This window comes from Pelecanus crispus, chromosome 1 (genome assembly GCF_030463565.1).
Source record: "Pelecanus crispus isolate bPelCri1 chromosome 1, bPelCri1.pri, whole genome shotgun sequence".
NCBI classification, from domain to species: domain Eukaryota; kingdom Metazoa; phylum Chordata; class Aves; order Pelecaniformes; family Pelecanidae; genus Pelecanus; species Pelecanus crispus.
The window spans coordinates 69,753,608-69,767,893 of record NC_134643.1 but is presented as its reverse complement, the minus strand read 5'-3'; the positions used below and the strand labels follow the sequence as shown (position 1 = coordinate 69,767,893).

General features: G+C 38.9%; 1 protein-coding gene across 2 annotated transcripts in view; it reads right to left on the bottom strand.

Moving 5' to 3' along the window:
- Window positions 1-14,286, bottom strand: part of WNK1 (WNK lysine deficient protein kinase 1) — a 105,276-nt gene that overhangs the window by 40,989 nt on the left and 50,001 nt on the right. For both annotated transcript variants that reach the window (XM_075705894.1, XM_075705888.1), the window contains exons 5-8: window positions 4,871-4,959; window positions 3,201-3,420; window positions 2,633-2,969; window positions 1,330-1,517 (exon numbers count right to left, since the gene is read on the bottom strand). In XM_075705894.1, coding sequence (XP_075562009.1) covers window positions 1,330-1,517; window positions 2,633-2,969; window positions 3,201-3,420; window positions 4,871-4,959 — 834 coding nt within the window. The remainder of the gene's footprint in view (window positions 1-1,329; window positions 1,518-2,632; window positions 2,970-3,200; window positions 3,421-4,870; window positions 4,960-14,286) is intronic.

Sequence of the window (14,286 nt, the reverse complement as noted above, 5' to 3'; positions counted from 1 at the left end):
TTTTAGCAGTGAACTAAGCAGGTTGACTATACCTCTTGTCATATGCTTGTCTCCTACCCCCTCTCAAAAGAGGTCTTTCGACCTAGAAGCTGGCCACCCCAAGACAGTGAAATGGCTTCTGGTCTAACATAGGTCCACACAACAAAATATGGCTTACCCACAACAAGAGCTCAGAGGGATTAAAAACTCATTTGATCAAGGACTAGCAGTACCACAAGCTTCAGGTTAAGTGCCTTTGAAAAAGATGGAGATACTTTGCTTGTGAGTGAAACCAGCATGTTTTCCAAAAAGCTAGCAACACCAATTCTGTAACAAAGCCTACAACCACAGGTACCCAAAAAAAGTGAGGGCCCTCAGTCTTAAGTGTCACATCTTCTCCCTTATGGTATTTACTACATTATACCATAATGTCTCTGCCTCAGGCTTAGATTTTTACTTTTATTTGTGTAAAAAACAAGTGACAAGGGAACCACTGAAGACAACGTAACAGTAGCAGAAGTTCTACTCGAGTTAGAATAGACTTCTGCATACTCTCATATTCAGATCTAAAAACATACCAAGGAAAAAAACATACCAAAACAAAAAGGGCAACATAAATGAACATAGTAGGAAAAGTATTTGTGCCCAGTGCAGACTTTCCAGGGAAAAGGAATACGCATGGCAACTGATGAGCAAATCAACACAAGCTAGAAATAAAATTGGGAACAAGGGTGTGGGGTCTTTTCAGTCTGGAGTTCTGACATGCAGCATTCTATAACAGTTTAAAAAAAAAATCTTACCTGCAGAATCTGTAATCAAAGCCTCACAGAACACACACAGCAATTTCATACTTATACAGTAACTCAAATTATTCTAATCCCTTCTTCAAATCAAACCAACAGCTTGATCCCTGGTAACTTCATATACACATACACACATCACCTTCCCAAGCAAGATTAAATGCTTGCTTTCATGAGATAGTCTTGTTCTGAGGATGTTACTTCCATCCATAAAAAAAACTTAACCCATGCTTAAGTGCACTCAAGATTAAATAAAAGCTTTGAAGACAAATATGCCCTTGCACTTCCCCCCCCACCCCAGACTCAGTCACCTTGCAGTACTAGCCCCTTTACTACTCCATGCAGAATTTGCATCACATGCAAAACACACATGGAAGATTGCCTGGCAGACTTTCCTCTCACCTTCCAAAAAAAAAAAAAAAGAAACACCAAAAAAAAAAAAAAAAACCCCAAAAAAAACCAAACAACACCCACACACCAAACCCCAAAAAGACCCCACAACAAAATCAAATAATTCCATGTGTTTCCAATACTGTAAGTTCTGGCTTACCGCTGCAGGTGGCTGATATCCTCCATGCTGCTGCGACTGCACTTGGCCAACTGAAGCTGCATATCCCTGGACTGCAGCTGTTGAGATTGACTGGTCATGCTGGGAACCATACGACACAGTCTGTTGACTGCTCACACATGATTCGGTATAAACAGATGACCCCTGGCCACTGTCGACTGTCCCATCAGCTGCAGAAGTTAAAGATAAAAATCTGCATGTCAAGAACTGCAGTCTGGATACACAACTTTAAAGATATTATAATCAATCATTAGATTGATGTTTGTGCCACGTCACGTGGACCTCATCAACATTTTACCTCTTGTAATATTTAAGCTGGTTAAAAAAAAAAACCAACATATTTTTTTTCTTCCTCAATACAGTAATTCCTTACCAATATGCTTTCCCCTAACTTCTGAAAAAAAATCAGTAATGTCAGGAGTTCTTTGGGAAGATACTGAATAGTAAACTATGCCTCCTATAAAAGGCCAGACTAGAAATAGACACTTAAATTCCTCATTGTTATGAATGATCTTTCAGGGGGGTTTAATTATTTTTATTTATTTAATTTTACACAGATGTATAAAACGGGTCTGTTGTGCTGGCTGGCAGATGCACCTGATGTAGGGATAGTAGAGAACTTTAAAACCCTATTAGCTAAAGAGCAGATAGTAATTTGCTTTCTAACTTCACCATTCTAATATGGAAGTTCTCATCCACCATAATTATTCAAATGCGATTCAAAGATTGGGATGGCAGAAGAGGAAAAGTTAGGAGTGTTAATTCATCTTTTCATGTATAGTATGTAAACCAGAAAATGAAACCTTTTTTCAGAAAGCAAATTATGAGCTGAACTGCTTGTACATTAGTCTCATTTCCACCTTAAACATAAGTTAACAAGGATTCAAATAAGTGTTTCCAATAGCTCTAACTGCACTGCTGCAAGAGTATACAGCCTTCTGCAGGGCCAGAATGCACTGTCCCTATAGGATGGCCACAAAAACTAGGACATATGTTCATGCTTCAGGTGTCCCAGTTCCTTTAGTGTATTAACTTGAAACAAAGGAAAATGATTTTGTGCTAAGACACTAGACTGTGAATTGTGCCAAGACTGGGCTCAGCTAAGGCACAGGAAGGCATCTTATTTTGCTGTGCTTTCTAGTGAGCTAATGTTCTTCAGCAGACAGCAATGGCAGACAGCAACATCTTAAGGTAGTTACTGCTATACCCACCAAAAGTTTAAGACTCTAAGGGGGGAAACTGTGTAAGTGCAAGAGTTCCTAAATAAACCAACTGACACACTTACAAAGAATAGATATACTGGGTTGCTGGAACTGCAGTTGTTGGTGTTGATCAGCTTCTGGTTCTTCAGGCTCCACTTGTGTAGAAACCGATGCTGAAGTAGTGGGGACAGGAGTAGTACCAGTGACAGATAGGGGATGCTTTGACCCTGTATGGGAAGCACTTGATGGTTGCTGTTGCTCCAGCTGCTGCTTCTGACTACCTTCTTCCTGAAGCTTCTTCTCCTGTTCTTCTCGCACCAACTGACGCTGCTCTCGCTTTCGCTTAATCAAAGATACCCTGTCCTTGATAGCTTTCGCCATTGTCTTGTGATCCCCTTCACAGACATAGCCAGATTCCACCTGAAGGAGGATATATTCACAGAATTCAGACTGTCATAGACAGCCACTGTCATCGTGCTACAATATCAGCTACCACTCTCTGGCACTAACGTCTCATTCACAAATTTCTGAAGCTGTTTTATTTCTAGACAGTAACAACAACAACAAAAAAAATGCAGAGGCTGACAGACTATATTTCACTGTCAGAGAACACCAGTACTTCCGATGCTTTTTAAGACCACCAGCACTTACCATTTCCTGTGCTACATCCTCTGGGACATCTCTCTCCAAGTCAAAGGAAAACTCTATTGCCTCATTATCTTTATATTTGCCCTTGAGTTTTTTGATGTCTTCAATTCGCAGCCAGAGTTTAATGGCAATTTTTTCTCCATCATCTTCCTCTGCTAGTTCTACCCGTACTCCAGTCTCTTCTTGGAAGAAAGCATGATTCAAAAGGTCCTTAATAGCATATCTAGCATATTGGGAAAGAACATAGAAAGCACGCACCGTTACTAGGTTTTCATAAAATATTAAGGAATATCCTTGCCTGATGATCTCCTAAATTTATTCTCTACGTTTCATGCTTCTCCCATGAATTATTTGACAGCCCATCATTCAAATTTCTATTTAAAAGCATGATGGAGAAACAAAATGCAACAATGTTACAGATGTTAAAAAAAACAAAACAAAACAAAAAAAAAACCCCCAAAAACCCCACACATTGGTCAGCAGAAGTACCAACAGATTTAAGCCAACTGAACTGGATATGTATTAACTAAAATGATAAGAAATCTTGAAGAGACTGTTTGGTTTTACTGAACATTAAGATCCAACATACAACCCTTAGTACCCACATCAGTACAGTAATCCAAGTATGTATTCCAGTCTATTTTTCAAGATCTTATCAAAAGCTCCATCTAGTAAATTCAGTACTAGATAAGCACCACGCGATTCCTTTCACATTTTATACTATTTTGAACCACTTCAACTTGCATTGTTTGGCACAATTAGAAGTTTTGTCCTGAAGGTAGAAAAAAGATCTATGTTTATATATGCACAGCATTGACAGTAGTAGTCTAGAAGTTAACTGCTTAAACTACATGGCAAGAAGTGATGTGCAGCCACAAAATTAGCTTAAAATGGGGAAAAGAAACCCCACTAAGTTGTTTAAAACTAAGAAAAAGAACAGAAATTAAAAATACACAGCAACGCCTTCAGGTGTAAAACTTCAAGAGTTAATAAAAGGGGATGAATAAACATCCATGAACTGACAAAACTAGCTCTGAACAGAATAGTGGGACGCTAGAGGAGGGCCGAAGGCTGAAGCATTCTTAAACTGGACATTCGGTAAGCAACAATTATGTAAAAGCACAAAACAAAACAAACCCCACAAATAAGCCATCAGAGCAGTTACAGATTTCCTGTAATACTGTAAGTTAATCACTTCAAGTAGAAGTCATCTTGCAGAAAATGTGGATAAAAATGAGTACGAAGAATTTAAAAAAAGATAGAAGGAGCCCTCAAAATAATCAGCCATAAAATGCCAACAAAATCAAAGGGATAGGAAAAAGAAAGGATTACAGAATAACAAACTAACCAAACAACCCAAATACCTGGGAACCCAGAAGGATTGTCCTTTACTATTTTGCTGACTAGGTCAAAGTCTCAATAAAAGCAGTAGAATTTCTGAATAAACTGACATGGATGGTTACTATAGCATTTGCACTTTTCCTGACACTGTTACTTCTCTAAAACAATCACTGAATAAGAGTCTACCAAAGAATAGAAGCTGCAGAAGTAATACTGGCCTCCCAACTTTCATCAGAACACAGAAGACCCCAGGAACTAACTGGATCTGGTATTATCACAGATAAAAGATTCAGATAGCAAGTAATACCTCTATCTGAAAAGAAAGTACTTACCTTTCACCTTTGTTTTGACGAATGCATCCCTCAATAATCTCCTTCACTTCAGGGATTGCTACTTTATCGAAGCTGGCTGGCTTGACACCCTGGAACATACAAGTAACAACAGAGAAACTGGAAGGCCCACTTGATTTAAGTTTTGATTGTGTTTACAGAGCAGCTATTTTTACTCAACAGATAACTGGCCTGAATTCCCACTAGTGGAAATTATAGAGAAATCTGACCCAAATCTTACTGTTCATCTGTTTGTTAGTGACTTTTGCAAACATTTTTTACCCCCATTTCTCAGCTACACTTCCGTAACAGAAGGCTTTGGCAGTTAGGTTCTGTTACGATAGGAGAACCATTTAGTTTCCATGGAAGTTATGCTGGTTAGAGGTGAATACACAGGCTGGACTGAGAATGGCAGGAAATGTTTCCTATGTCACACTAATGCATGAAACCACATGATTAATGTAACAGTCTTCAAAGGATTCTGCTGCTTCCCAGAATGTTTCCAACATGCCGTTACATGAAGTAATTCTGTCATAGATTGATTTTACAGGAAAAACCCTAGCCCAGAATGATCTGACTGGATCATTAAATAACTTGTCCAGTGTTGAGTTTTTTTAAAAAAACAAACAAACAAAAAAACCCAGGCTCTCCTGTATCTTAGCTCTCCCCAGAAGACCTACCATAGTCAAACCACAATCCTGCATCACTGCTGTCGTGAGTTCAGGAAAATGAGCTTAGCAATACAGACCTTTACAAGTGCCCTTCAACAAGACACAGCAATCCTTTCTCCAACACATGCTAAAGCCAGTGGGTAAGAGCAAAACAAAATTTAAGTATGATCAGCTACTCAAATCAGTAAAGCAAATAGGCCATGAGATATGACCATCTGGGAATTCTGAAAAACATTGCAGGCAGAGCGCCAAACTTCATCACTTAATTATGGCCAGAAGCTATTTCAGGGGCAATTGTCCACAACAGCAAAATTTGGCACTCAATTTTACTTGATTCAGCCTTTAACTTCAAACTCTGTATTTAAGACAGCAGAATGAGAGAGGATGAAGACATGCTGTTCAAATTCTGTTATATGAAGAGCCCACGTTTTCAAGCCACACAATCCTGAAATCATACACTTGATATATCTGACCCTATGTCACTAGTAAATCACAACTAAACAAAAAGTGAAAACCATGGAGTCTACAGTACAGAAATAAATGAAGTAGTAGTACAAGCATCATGATTCATGTCCTAACCAGAAAGTACTTCTCCCAATATCCTTTACGACACTGCTTCCCACCAGATGGGGACATCAAGATATGACCCTTTCCCCTTTTCATCTATTGTCAGTGGGAAATAAGTCTTAAAACAGAAAGGTTCGAGTCTCTAAACCAGAGCTTTGCAACTACAGACCTTCATTTAACTGAACATGGAGACTCAATACAATAATAATTTCCATCTACATTTAGATAGGGTTTTTTTCCCCCCCCTTGTCCAGACATGGCAGTATATTGATTTCATATGTTCACCACCTAAAATATTCTCTACCACACTCTTCCAGGAGAGGGCACAGTCAACATCAACTTTATAACAAATGCAAACACAAGACCAGGAGAAGCACAAGACTCCAGCCTTTCAGTGGACAATAGTCCTATTTGTCACTATGTTTTACAAAGATGTTGTACCTGGAATTTTTAAAAGGACAAAAAAAACCCCACTATAAAAAGACACATTCTTTTCACTTGATAAAAACTTTCTGTTACAACAGCATTCTGGTTATCTATTTCTTTGCCCTAAAATTTGCTCTTATGAAATTCTAGCAATTGAAATTCACAGAAGAGTATATTGTGACTAGAATAAGCCCCAAAACACAATCTGCCAGTAACATTAACTTAATGCTTTTAAAAGCTTCACTGAACATTATGACTCTTGGAGATCAATGCCTCAGCTGATAAGACACCAGAGCAAAGTTTGGATGGGTAAGTTTAATACTGTAACAAGGTCATATCATAAATCTCCAGCTTCCTGGCAGGACATTGCAGAGCCTTACACTCTACAGGGATTTATAAAACTAGTTCTAGTGTTTACTACTGGCATCAAATACCTGTTTGCATGTGGTTTTGCTCATACAGTAGACTAGTGAGGAGACACCCACTTTTAATTATGACCAAGCATAAAATGGTCCCAGGAGTTCAGGTTCATATATGTAGAGACAGATGTTTCTGTACATAATTAAATGCTCTCCTATATACACATACATACATCTATAACCTATGCAATAATTTTTCAACTGCTTATTGTATATATTTGTATCTAAATTTTCCGAAGTTTAACACATCTAAGTCTTCTAAATAGCTCAAGGCCCAGGTAGCAGCAGCCTGAATGTATGTTTGTTTACACTGTGGCAGCAGAAGGAAGATGTCAGATCTGTGACAATCTCATTTTAGAAAAACTAAAAGCTAAGGTAAGACAATTGGTATAGCAAAATACTAACATAACAAAGCCAGAACATGAATTTTGTTACCTATTTTTACCACATGCTCTGTTCTTGCATGAAGCCTGAAAAGGTAAAGCTAAGAACAGATTTTAAAATCAGTGATTCAGTCTGCTACCCCATGTTTCTCCATCCTGAAATAAATTAAATACCTGTCCAAAATCTTCAGGCCCTTCCACAAGGGTATTTTACAATACCCCATTTTGTGAATTTCAAACCAAGAGTACAGTTAAAGAGAAGCTCCCACCAGCCTCCTCCAGCATAGCTTCTATGTTACTAACTGCTCTTCAGAAAATCTGAGAGAACCTCACACTAGGGCCTAAAAACCAACAGTGGATTCTGTGTTCCAGCACCTACCTATTTCTCAGTTTGTTCCACAGTCCCTGAGAAGGGTTGCCTAATCCTAGTCTACAGTGATGGCCAAGCACCCCTTACACTGAAGTTCAGGCCATGTAAGTACTATCAGCTTTTAAAAACCTTTTTTCCCCCCCATCCTCCAAGCACTAGGGGAAATGTCAAACTATTTTACGTAACAAGACAGGGGATACTACAAATGATAAAGATAAATAAATCGGTGAACCCTTTTCTACCCAGAGCTGCCTATATACCTTAAGCTGCCATCACAGAGAAGCCGAAGGGAGGCCAGGCCCTGCAATTCACATAACCTTGATGAGTCCTTAAGAGCACATAAGCTGTGCAGCCAAGCATATGTTCATTAGTTTCTGAACCCAAAGGCACTCAAGTACATACTAAGCCATTCAGTATTTCCTGGTTTTCATCACACTTACTGCGAGATGGTCACATTCTCATATGCCTCTGCTGGTCCCCAAACTTGTTCGAAGAATCACAGGACAACTCAAATCCTTTAATCTACTAGTCCTATTCCCCAGTGGCAGTTTAATAAGAACACCCAAATCCCACTAGCATTTTTCCCAAGTTTGCTAAAGAAACAGAAGGAAGAGCTCTTGCAGAGGAAAAAAAAAAGAAGTGTAGATAGGTATAACAGGCACACATGAAAATCATCGACGTTTTCTCAAGCTACCATCTAAAATAGCATGAACTGGCAGTGCTGCTGAAAGCAACAGTCTCCCATTCGCCCTCTCCCATTCCCCGATCCGTGTCATTTCCTCCCTTTTGCCAGCACGCGCACTTCTACAGCTGCATAATGAACCAGATCACAGTGTTTATCAGGCCTGAAACAAATCAAACCGAAAAAGCCTGCAGCAGTTTCCAGTGAGATGAAGCTCCCAATCCAGTTCCCTACACTTGCGCTAGCTCTCAGACTTACAGAAGGAAAAGTGAGCAAGAGCTAACAAGGGCAGAACTGCTTCTTTTGAAAGAAGTGCCAACTTAAACCCACTGAACACTTACATTTTGCAAGTACCTCTAAAATATGGGCATCTGTGTAGGTAGCACAAAGCTAAATACTTATCTTACAGTCTTCGTGTTAAGCGTAAGAAGAGATTTCGTATTTCACTTATCTTAGATGTGGTAAGGTTTGTGATTTTATCAGATTTTAATCAGGTGAAAAAAGTGTTTTCCAAAATTCAACATCCACATTTATATGGTTATTTGATCCATTAAAGGCAAGTTAGGTACTCTTAAAAACACTAGATTTTCAAGATACATTGAACACCAAAGTATATGCTACCCAGAACTCCTCTTCACAAATTCTGCCTAGAAACATGTAGTATTTTGCATTAGTTAGATCACCAAATTACTGGATCAGTGGTTTAGCATCTTGTTCTAGTGCAAGAGATACTGAAAATATCATTTACTTCATAAGAGAAGGTACAATCAGTGCTGTATAACTTTTACGCCAAACCAAAATGAAGGCAGAGGAAGTGTTACATACTCTCAGCAATCCTAAATTTAAGAAAAAGAGTTAGATTTGTAACACCACCACAAATGGAAAACAGCAGAAGCACTAAGTGTTCCAGCCTTGCTGTTCAGGATTTTAATCTACATTTTAAAATTGCAGGGGAAAAAAGTACAGTCAAGTTTAAAAGCTGAAGACCCAAGCTATGCAAATGTAAAGCAGTTCAGCAGATTTGTCAAGAATTCTGATTCACCCCCAATACCCTTTCCTGTGACTACACACACTTATTCTATAGAGCTGAAATTCTTACTTACCTCTTTAGTGCAATCCTTGTGAGAGCAGCAACAGTGGGAATTAACAATTACAAATATGGGACAGATCTCTCTTTTTGTAAAATCCATCAGGAAAGAGAGACACACACACCAAAGAGTTAGTTAGGTGCTAGTTTCCGATGGGAATCCGCTAGGCTGTGGACTTAACGCACAGCAGAAGGAAAGCAGACATCTAAGTTAGAAGGGAGCATTGTTTTTTGTTTGACACCTCTTGTACTTTTCCAAGTCCAGTACATGAGGCTGCAGAGATTTGAGCTTAATATCTGCTTTTGACACTCAAATACTGAATAGAAAGAATCAATATAAGCAAGAGGAAAGCACGTCCTTTCCTGCCTGCCCAGCTAGCTGTAAAGAGGAGGAAGAAGAGGCAGCACAGGGATCCTTTACTTCCTGCATGTCCCCGCCTCCCTGCTTGGCTGCTCTGCCTATTCTCCACCCAAGTTTTCTGCCATAGTTTAAGGCTGCGTGTAGGATCATCACCCAGTTCACTCCTGCTGTTGCAGAAGTACACAAACAGAGGAGAAAGGTCGGTTCTGACCTGAGGTTGCTGGCCCTAGTTTTGTACTGGGGGGGATGAAGGCAGCTGATGTTTCGCCTTTTCTTTCCACGGAGCTACAGAAGTATACTTACAGCTGACTAACCACAATTTAATTCTAACAGAACACAAGACAGCACTAGGATAATACAATGTATTCCACCTCCCTCCTTCCTAACAATCTCATTCTGCTACCACTGGCAACATCATCTGCTTTCCTTCTACCGGGTGCTTAGTGTAAGGGAAAAGGGATTTGAAGGTGATTTTCAAACTGTTGGACAAAGTCAGAAAGCCACATTGTTGCTTGCTTTATGCCACATGAGCACAAATAATCCATAGAGTTATATTTTCTAACACCTCTTGCTAGACTCCAAACCTAAACCTGAAGTCTGACATTCCTCCCTCCCTGCCCCCAGTATCTAGTTTCAAACAGCCATTGCAAAACTTGTTTACTAATAAAATGATCTGTCCACAGCTTCAGGGCTTTTGGGTTTAGTTTTTTTTTTTTTTGGAAGGACATAAGGAGCAATGCTAAGAAAGTTCACACACACCATTTTAAAGTGTGAAGTGAGCAAATGAATTTTGGCCCACTAGTGATGATAAACTGTGATAAAATTCAATTTCAAATTATTGAGATCATTTTTCACCCCAAAATAGCATACTTAGTTCCTCAATTGTACCACAATTATACCAGTGTTGTTACTATACCATGCGACATCAATGTTGCAAAAGCAACACTTTTTGATCCTTTACTGGGCATTTTTGAAATCCTCTCCACCAGCTGCTGTGAAACTTTAGAGGGGTCAAGGGAAAAGGGATCATTAAAGATTCTGCTATGTTGAGTGGCCTTCCAACTGCTTAGTTAGACATACACCCCCCAAAAAAAACCCCACCCAAAACCAAAACACCACCATGACCAAAAAAACCCACCACAAACCACAACTAACTTGATTATCATCTCCATTTTAATAGTGCTTAGTGGTATCATGAATAAAGCATGTTGGAATTGTGCTTGCCATTGCTAATAAATTTTTTGTTGTTGTTGCAGTTGCGCTCAATCCAGACAGACACTCTGCAGTCAAAGCAAATGTACTTCACTGGAATAAAGATCTAACATCTTACACACCTAATTAAGGCTACACTTTTCTGGGGTACACTGCATGATCTGCAAAGAACACTAAATGTTTCAGCTTTTAACAAGCACACAGTCTATGTGTCCCCGTCTAACCACAATTCTTGCTTGGCTCTTTTCAAAGGTGCTATAACTGGAGAGCTTGAGGAATTCTACCGTAACTGATTAATCTTCTCAAACAAAATGTTCTAACGTTGCAGTCCAGAGGCTAATAGAATCAGCAGCAAAGTCAAATCACACAAACAAAGTAATTAAAGTCTCTATATTTTCTTTTTGCTAAGTTGTTACCATTCTAGTTTGAGCTAGTCCCAGACTGCCACAAACCATTAATTCCAGGAATTTACACAGAGCATATGATTCCACTGGAAAACAAGGCAATGATCCTACCTCCTTCCCCATAGTCTCAAAGAAGCCCCCAGGCAATGGTATAGATGGCATTTAAATTGGTTTACCTCATGACCTTCTAAATTTCACCACCTGCTATTAGTTACTTACCCAGCCCTCAGAACCCACAGGTTTAACCATTTCACCACCTTTCCCATCCCTAATCCATCATCTCAATCTTGTTGTCTGTTCTAGAAACAATCTGATTTAGTTCTTTCCCTATTTCATACAGGGTACACCTGTAACTATTTGATAATTCTCATCCCAGTCCAATCGAATACCTGTTGTGAAAAGGAAGACTTCAGCTTAAGATTTACTCAGTTCAAAAGATATATGGGTTGCCTACAGAAGATGGATTTTATTGTTCTTGTTAAAAAGCAAGCTGGCATAGTTGAGACTGCAGGGAAGAAAAATTAAAACAACGCAACACGTTTAACAGAAGGGAAAATTTAGCTTCTCTGATTTCAGTATTTTCATAGCAATTAATTCTGGACAATTGATAATTCTGCCAAGAATTAAATCACTAAATCCTGCAGAATAAGCTCTGCACCAGATCAGTATCCTAACAGAGTAAATAGCATTACAGCAATACAAGCAGTAGAAGCAGATGAAAGCTTCCAATGAGCTAGGGTTACCTCATGAGGCACTATTTGGACTAGGACAGGCCTTTTTTATTCTGATCAAAAACAACAACTGCACATTTTGAACCCAATACCTTTTGAACTTGATTGATCTACCATCATCCAGACCAAAATTCATATCTCAGCTATTTGAGAGCTCTATGTCACTGAAATAGCTTAACCAGTCTGTCTTTATTCTCTGCGATGCAGGTAAGTAATCTGAAGTCCCATGATTCTTAAATTTCTCCAGACCAGCCGTCTTCATGACTTGCAACAGATAACCACATATGCCCAGATTTCACAAACAGATTATAAAGACAATAGAGGCACTGTAGTATTTATACAGGCCTGCATGCTGCAACCTGACTGATCACAATTTAGAAACTCTTTTCCTCCTCAATTTACAACCTACTCTCAAACAATTTTTGAGGCATTAATAAAAAAGAAACCAGTAAAAAAAAATTTCCCCAAGATACATGATTAAAGCTGTTACACACACAAGGTATGTTTGTACTTTGACACATCCATACTAACTGCTTATTCCTAAAGGTTGTGAGATTGCTTAAAAGAAGCATCTAGTCACTTGTATGAGACAATCTTTGGTGGAAAGAACACAACAGACTCCTCATTTGACTAGCCATCACTGCTTGATACCATCTCCACATCTGTGTTCTGCAACTGATCTCTACGCCCAGGAGCCACAGAACACTGGCAATGCCTGTTTAACCAACTTCTTTGCCAGTCTCTCAGTATTGTGTTTTTACTTATTAAAGCCAGAGAATTTACAGCATTAAAAGCCTTACAACTCCACGTATTTGCAAATCCATCCAGTCAACAAAGCTAATTGCAGACCAGTATAGTAGGCTACAGTTCTGTTGTTTCCACACAGTTACGCTTGAACAAGAACTAGTCATAACTTTTTCTAGAAACCGTTGGCTGCAAATCCTTTCCAGCATTCTCAAGTAAAAGGCTATACTAAAGTAAAAAACACTGTATTTGTGGTAACATTGAAACACAGCTTATGCTATGCACTACTGCTGAATATACACCATGCCTTATTACTACCCCATTGACTAATTATCTAGCCCAGCACACAAGGCATTTTAAGTTTTTACTTCAGACATGAAGTCCACTGTACTTCATCACCTCCAGGTAAATAAAAATATCAACCTATTTCAAAAGTCCTAAGAATCTGGAACCCTTATGACTAGCTAAGCAGATGGTTTTAGTTAAAAAGAAGACTGATTAATCACAGCACCTACTGTAACTGCAGCAATTCTAATGAATAGAAGAAATTACTCAAGCTCTAGAACAGGAAATTTTGTAACTACAGGGCAGGACACAGTTCCTTAGTGTACAGCTGGCAAACAATTCGAATATTGGTGCATGTAACAGTGAAAAGGGCCTTGTTTAGAAACACATGGTATGAGGATAGAAGTTCTTCTGAAACAACAGTAAAGTCTGATTGGACAAGTGGACCAGGCACTAACTTTTCAGTTTTTATTCTTGCACAAGGGCGTAAAGGAAAAATCAGTTTAATCCATCGTGCACAGTTCTTTAACCTCACACTTAGGAGCAGGGATGCTGCCTTTATCATCTGAACAAGAATATGTAGTGGTGAACGTCTTTGACCCTTTGCTTTGTTGGGACTTCTGCTTGGAAATGGCTTTCAAAAAAAATACAGACATGCCTAGACACACATTTCAGTGCTATAAATTTAGAAGTGCCACAGTCACACAATACTAAAAGTGTCTTTCTTCTATTTTCAGTATGGAAAATACATTTTTGAAGAATCAAATTATATTACTTGCATTCTCTGCTTTAATCAGCTACCATTCTGACAAAAAAACATCATCTAGTACTCATTTTTAAATTCAAGTACAGCAACAGTAATTCAAAAGACACAGATTCGGTCCAGTGGACTTGGAACTGAATTAAAAAGAATGATTCAACATTAAGTCTTTTCAATGGGCCACAAAAAAGTTTGGTACCAGAACTAGCTCTTAGAAGATACTTACTAAAAGGCCGAGGATAACGTTGCAAACACCAAAAATAGTGCACAATTCGGACAATGCACCGAAAGTCATCGTCCCTTTTATTTTATGACTT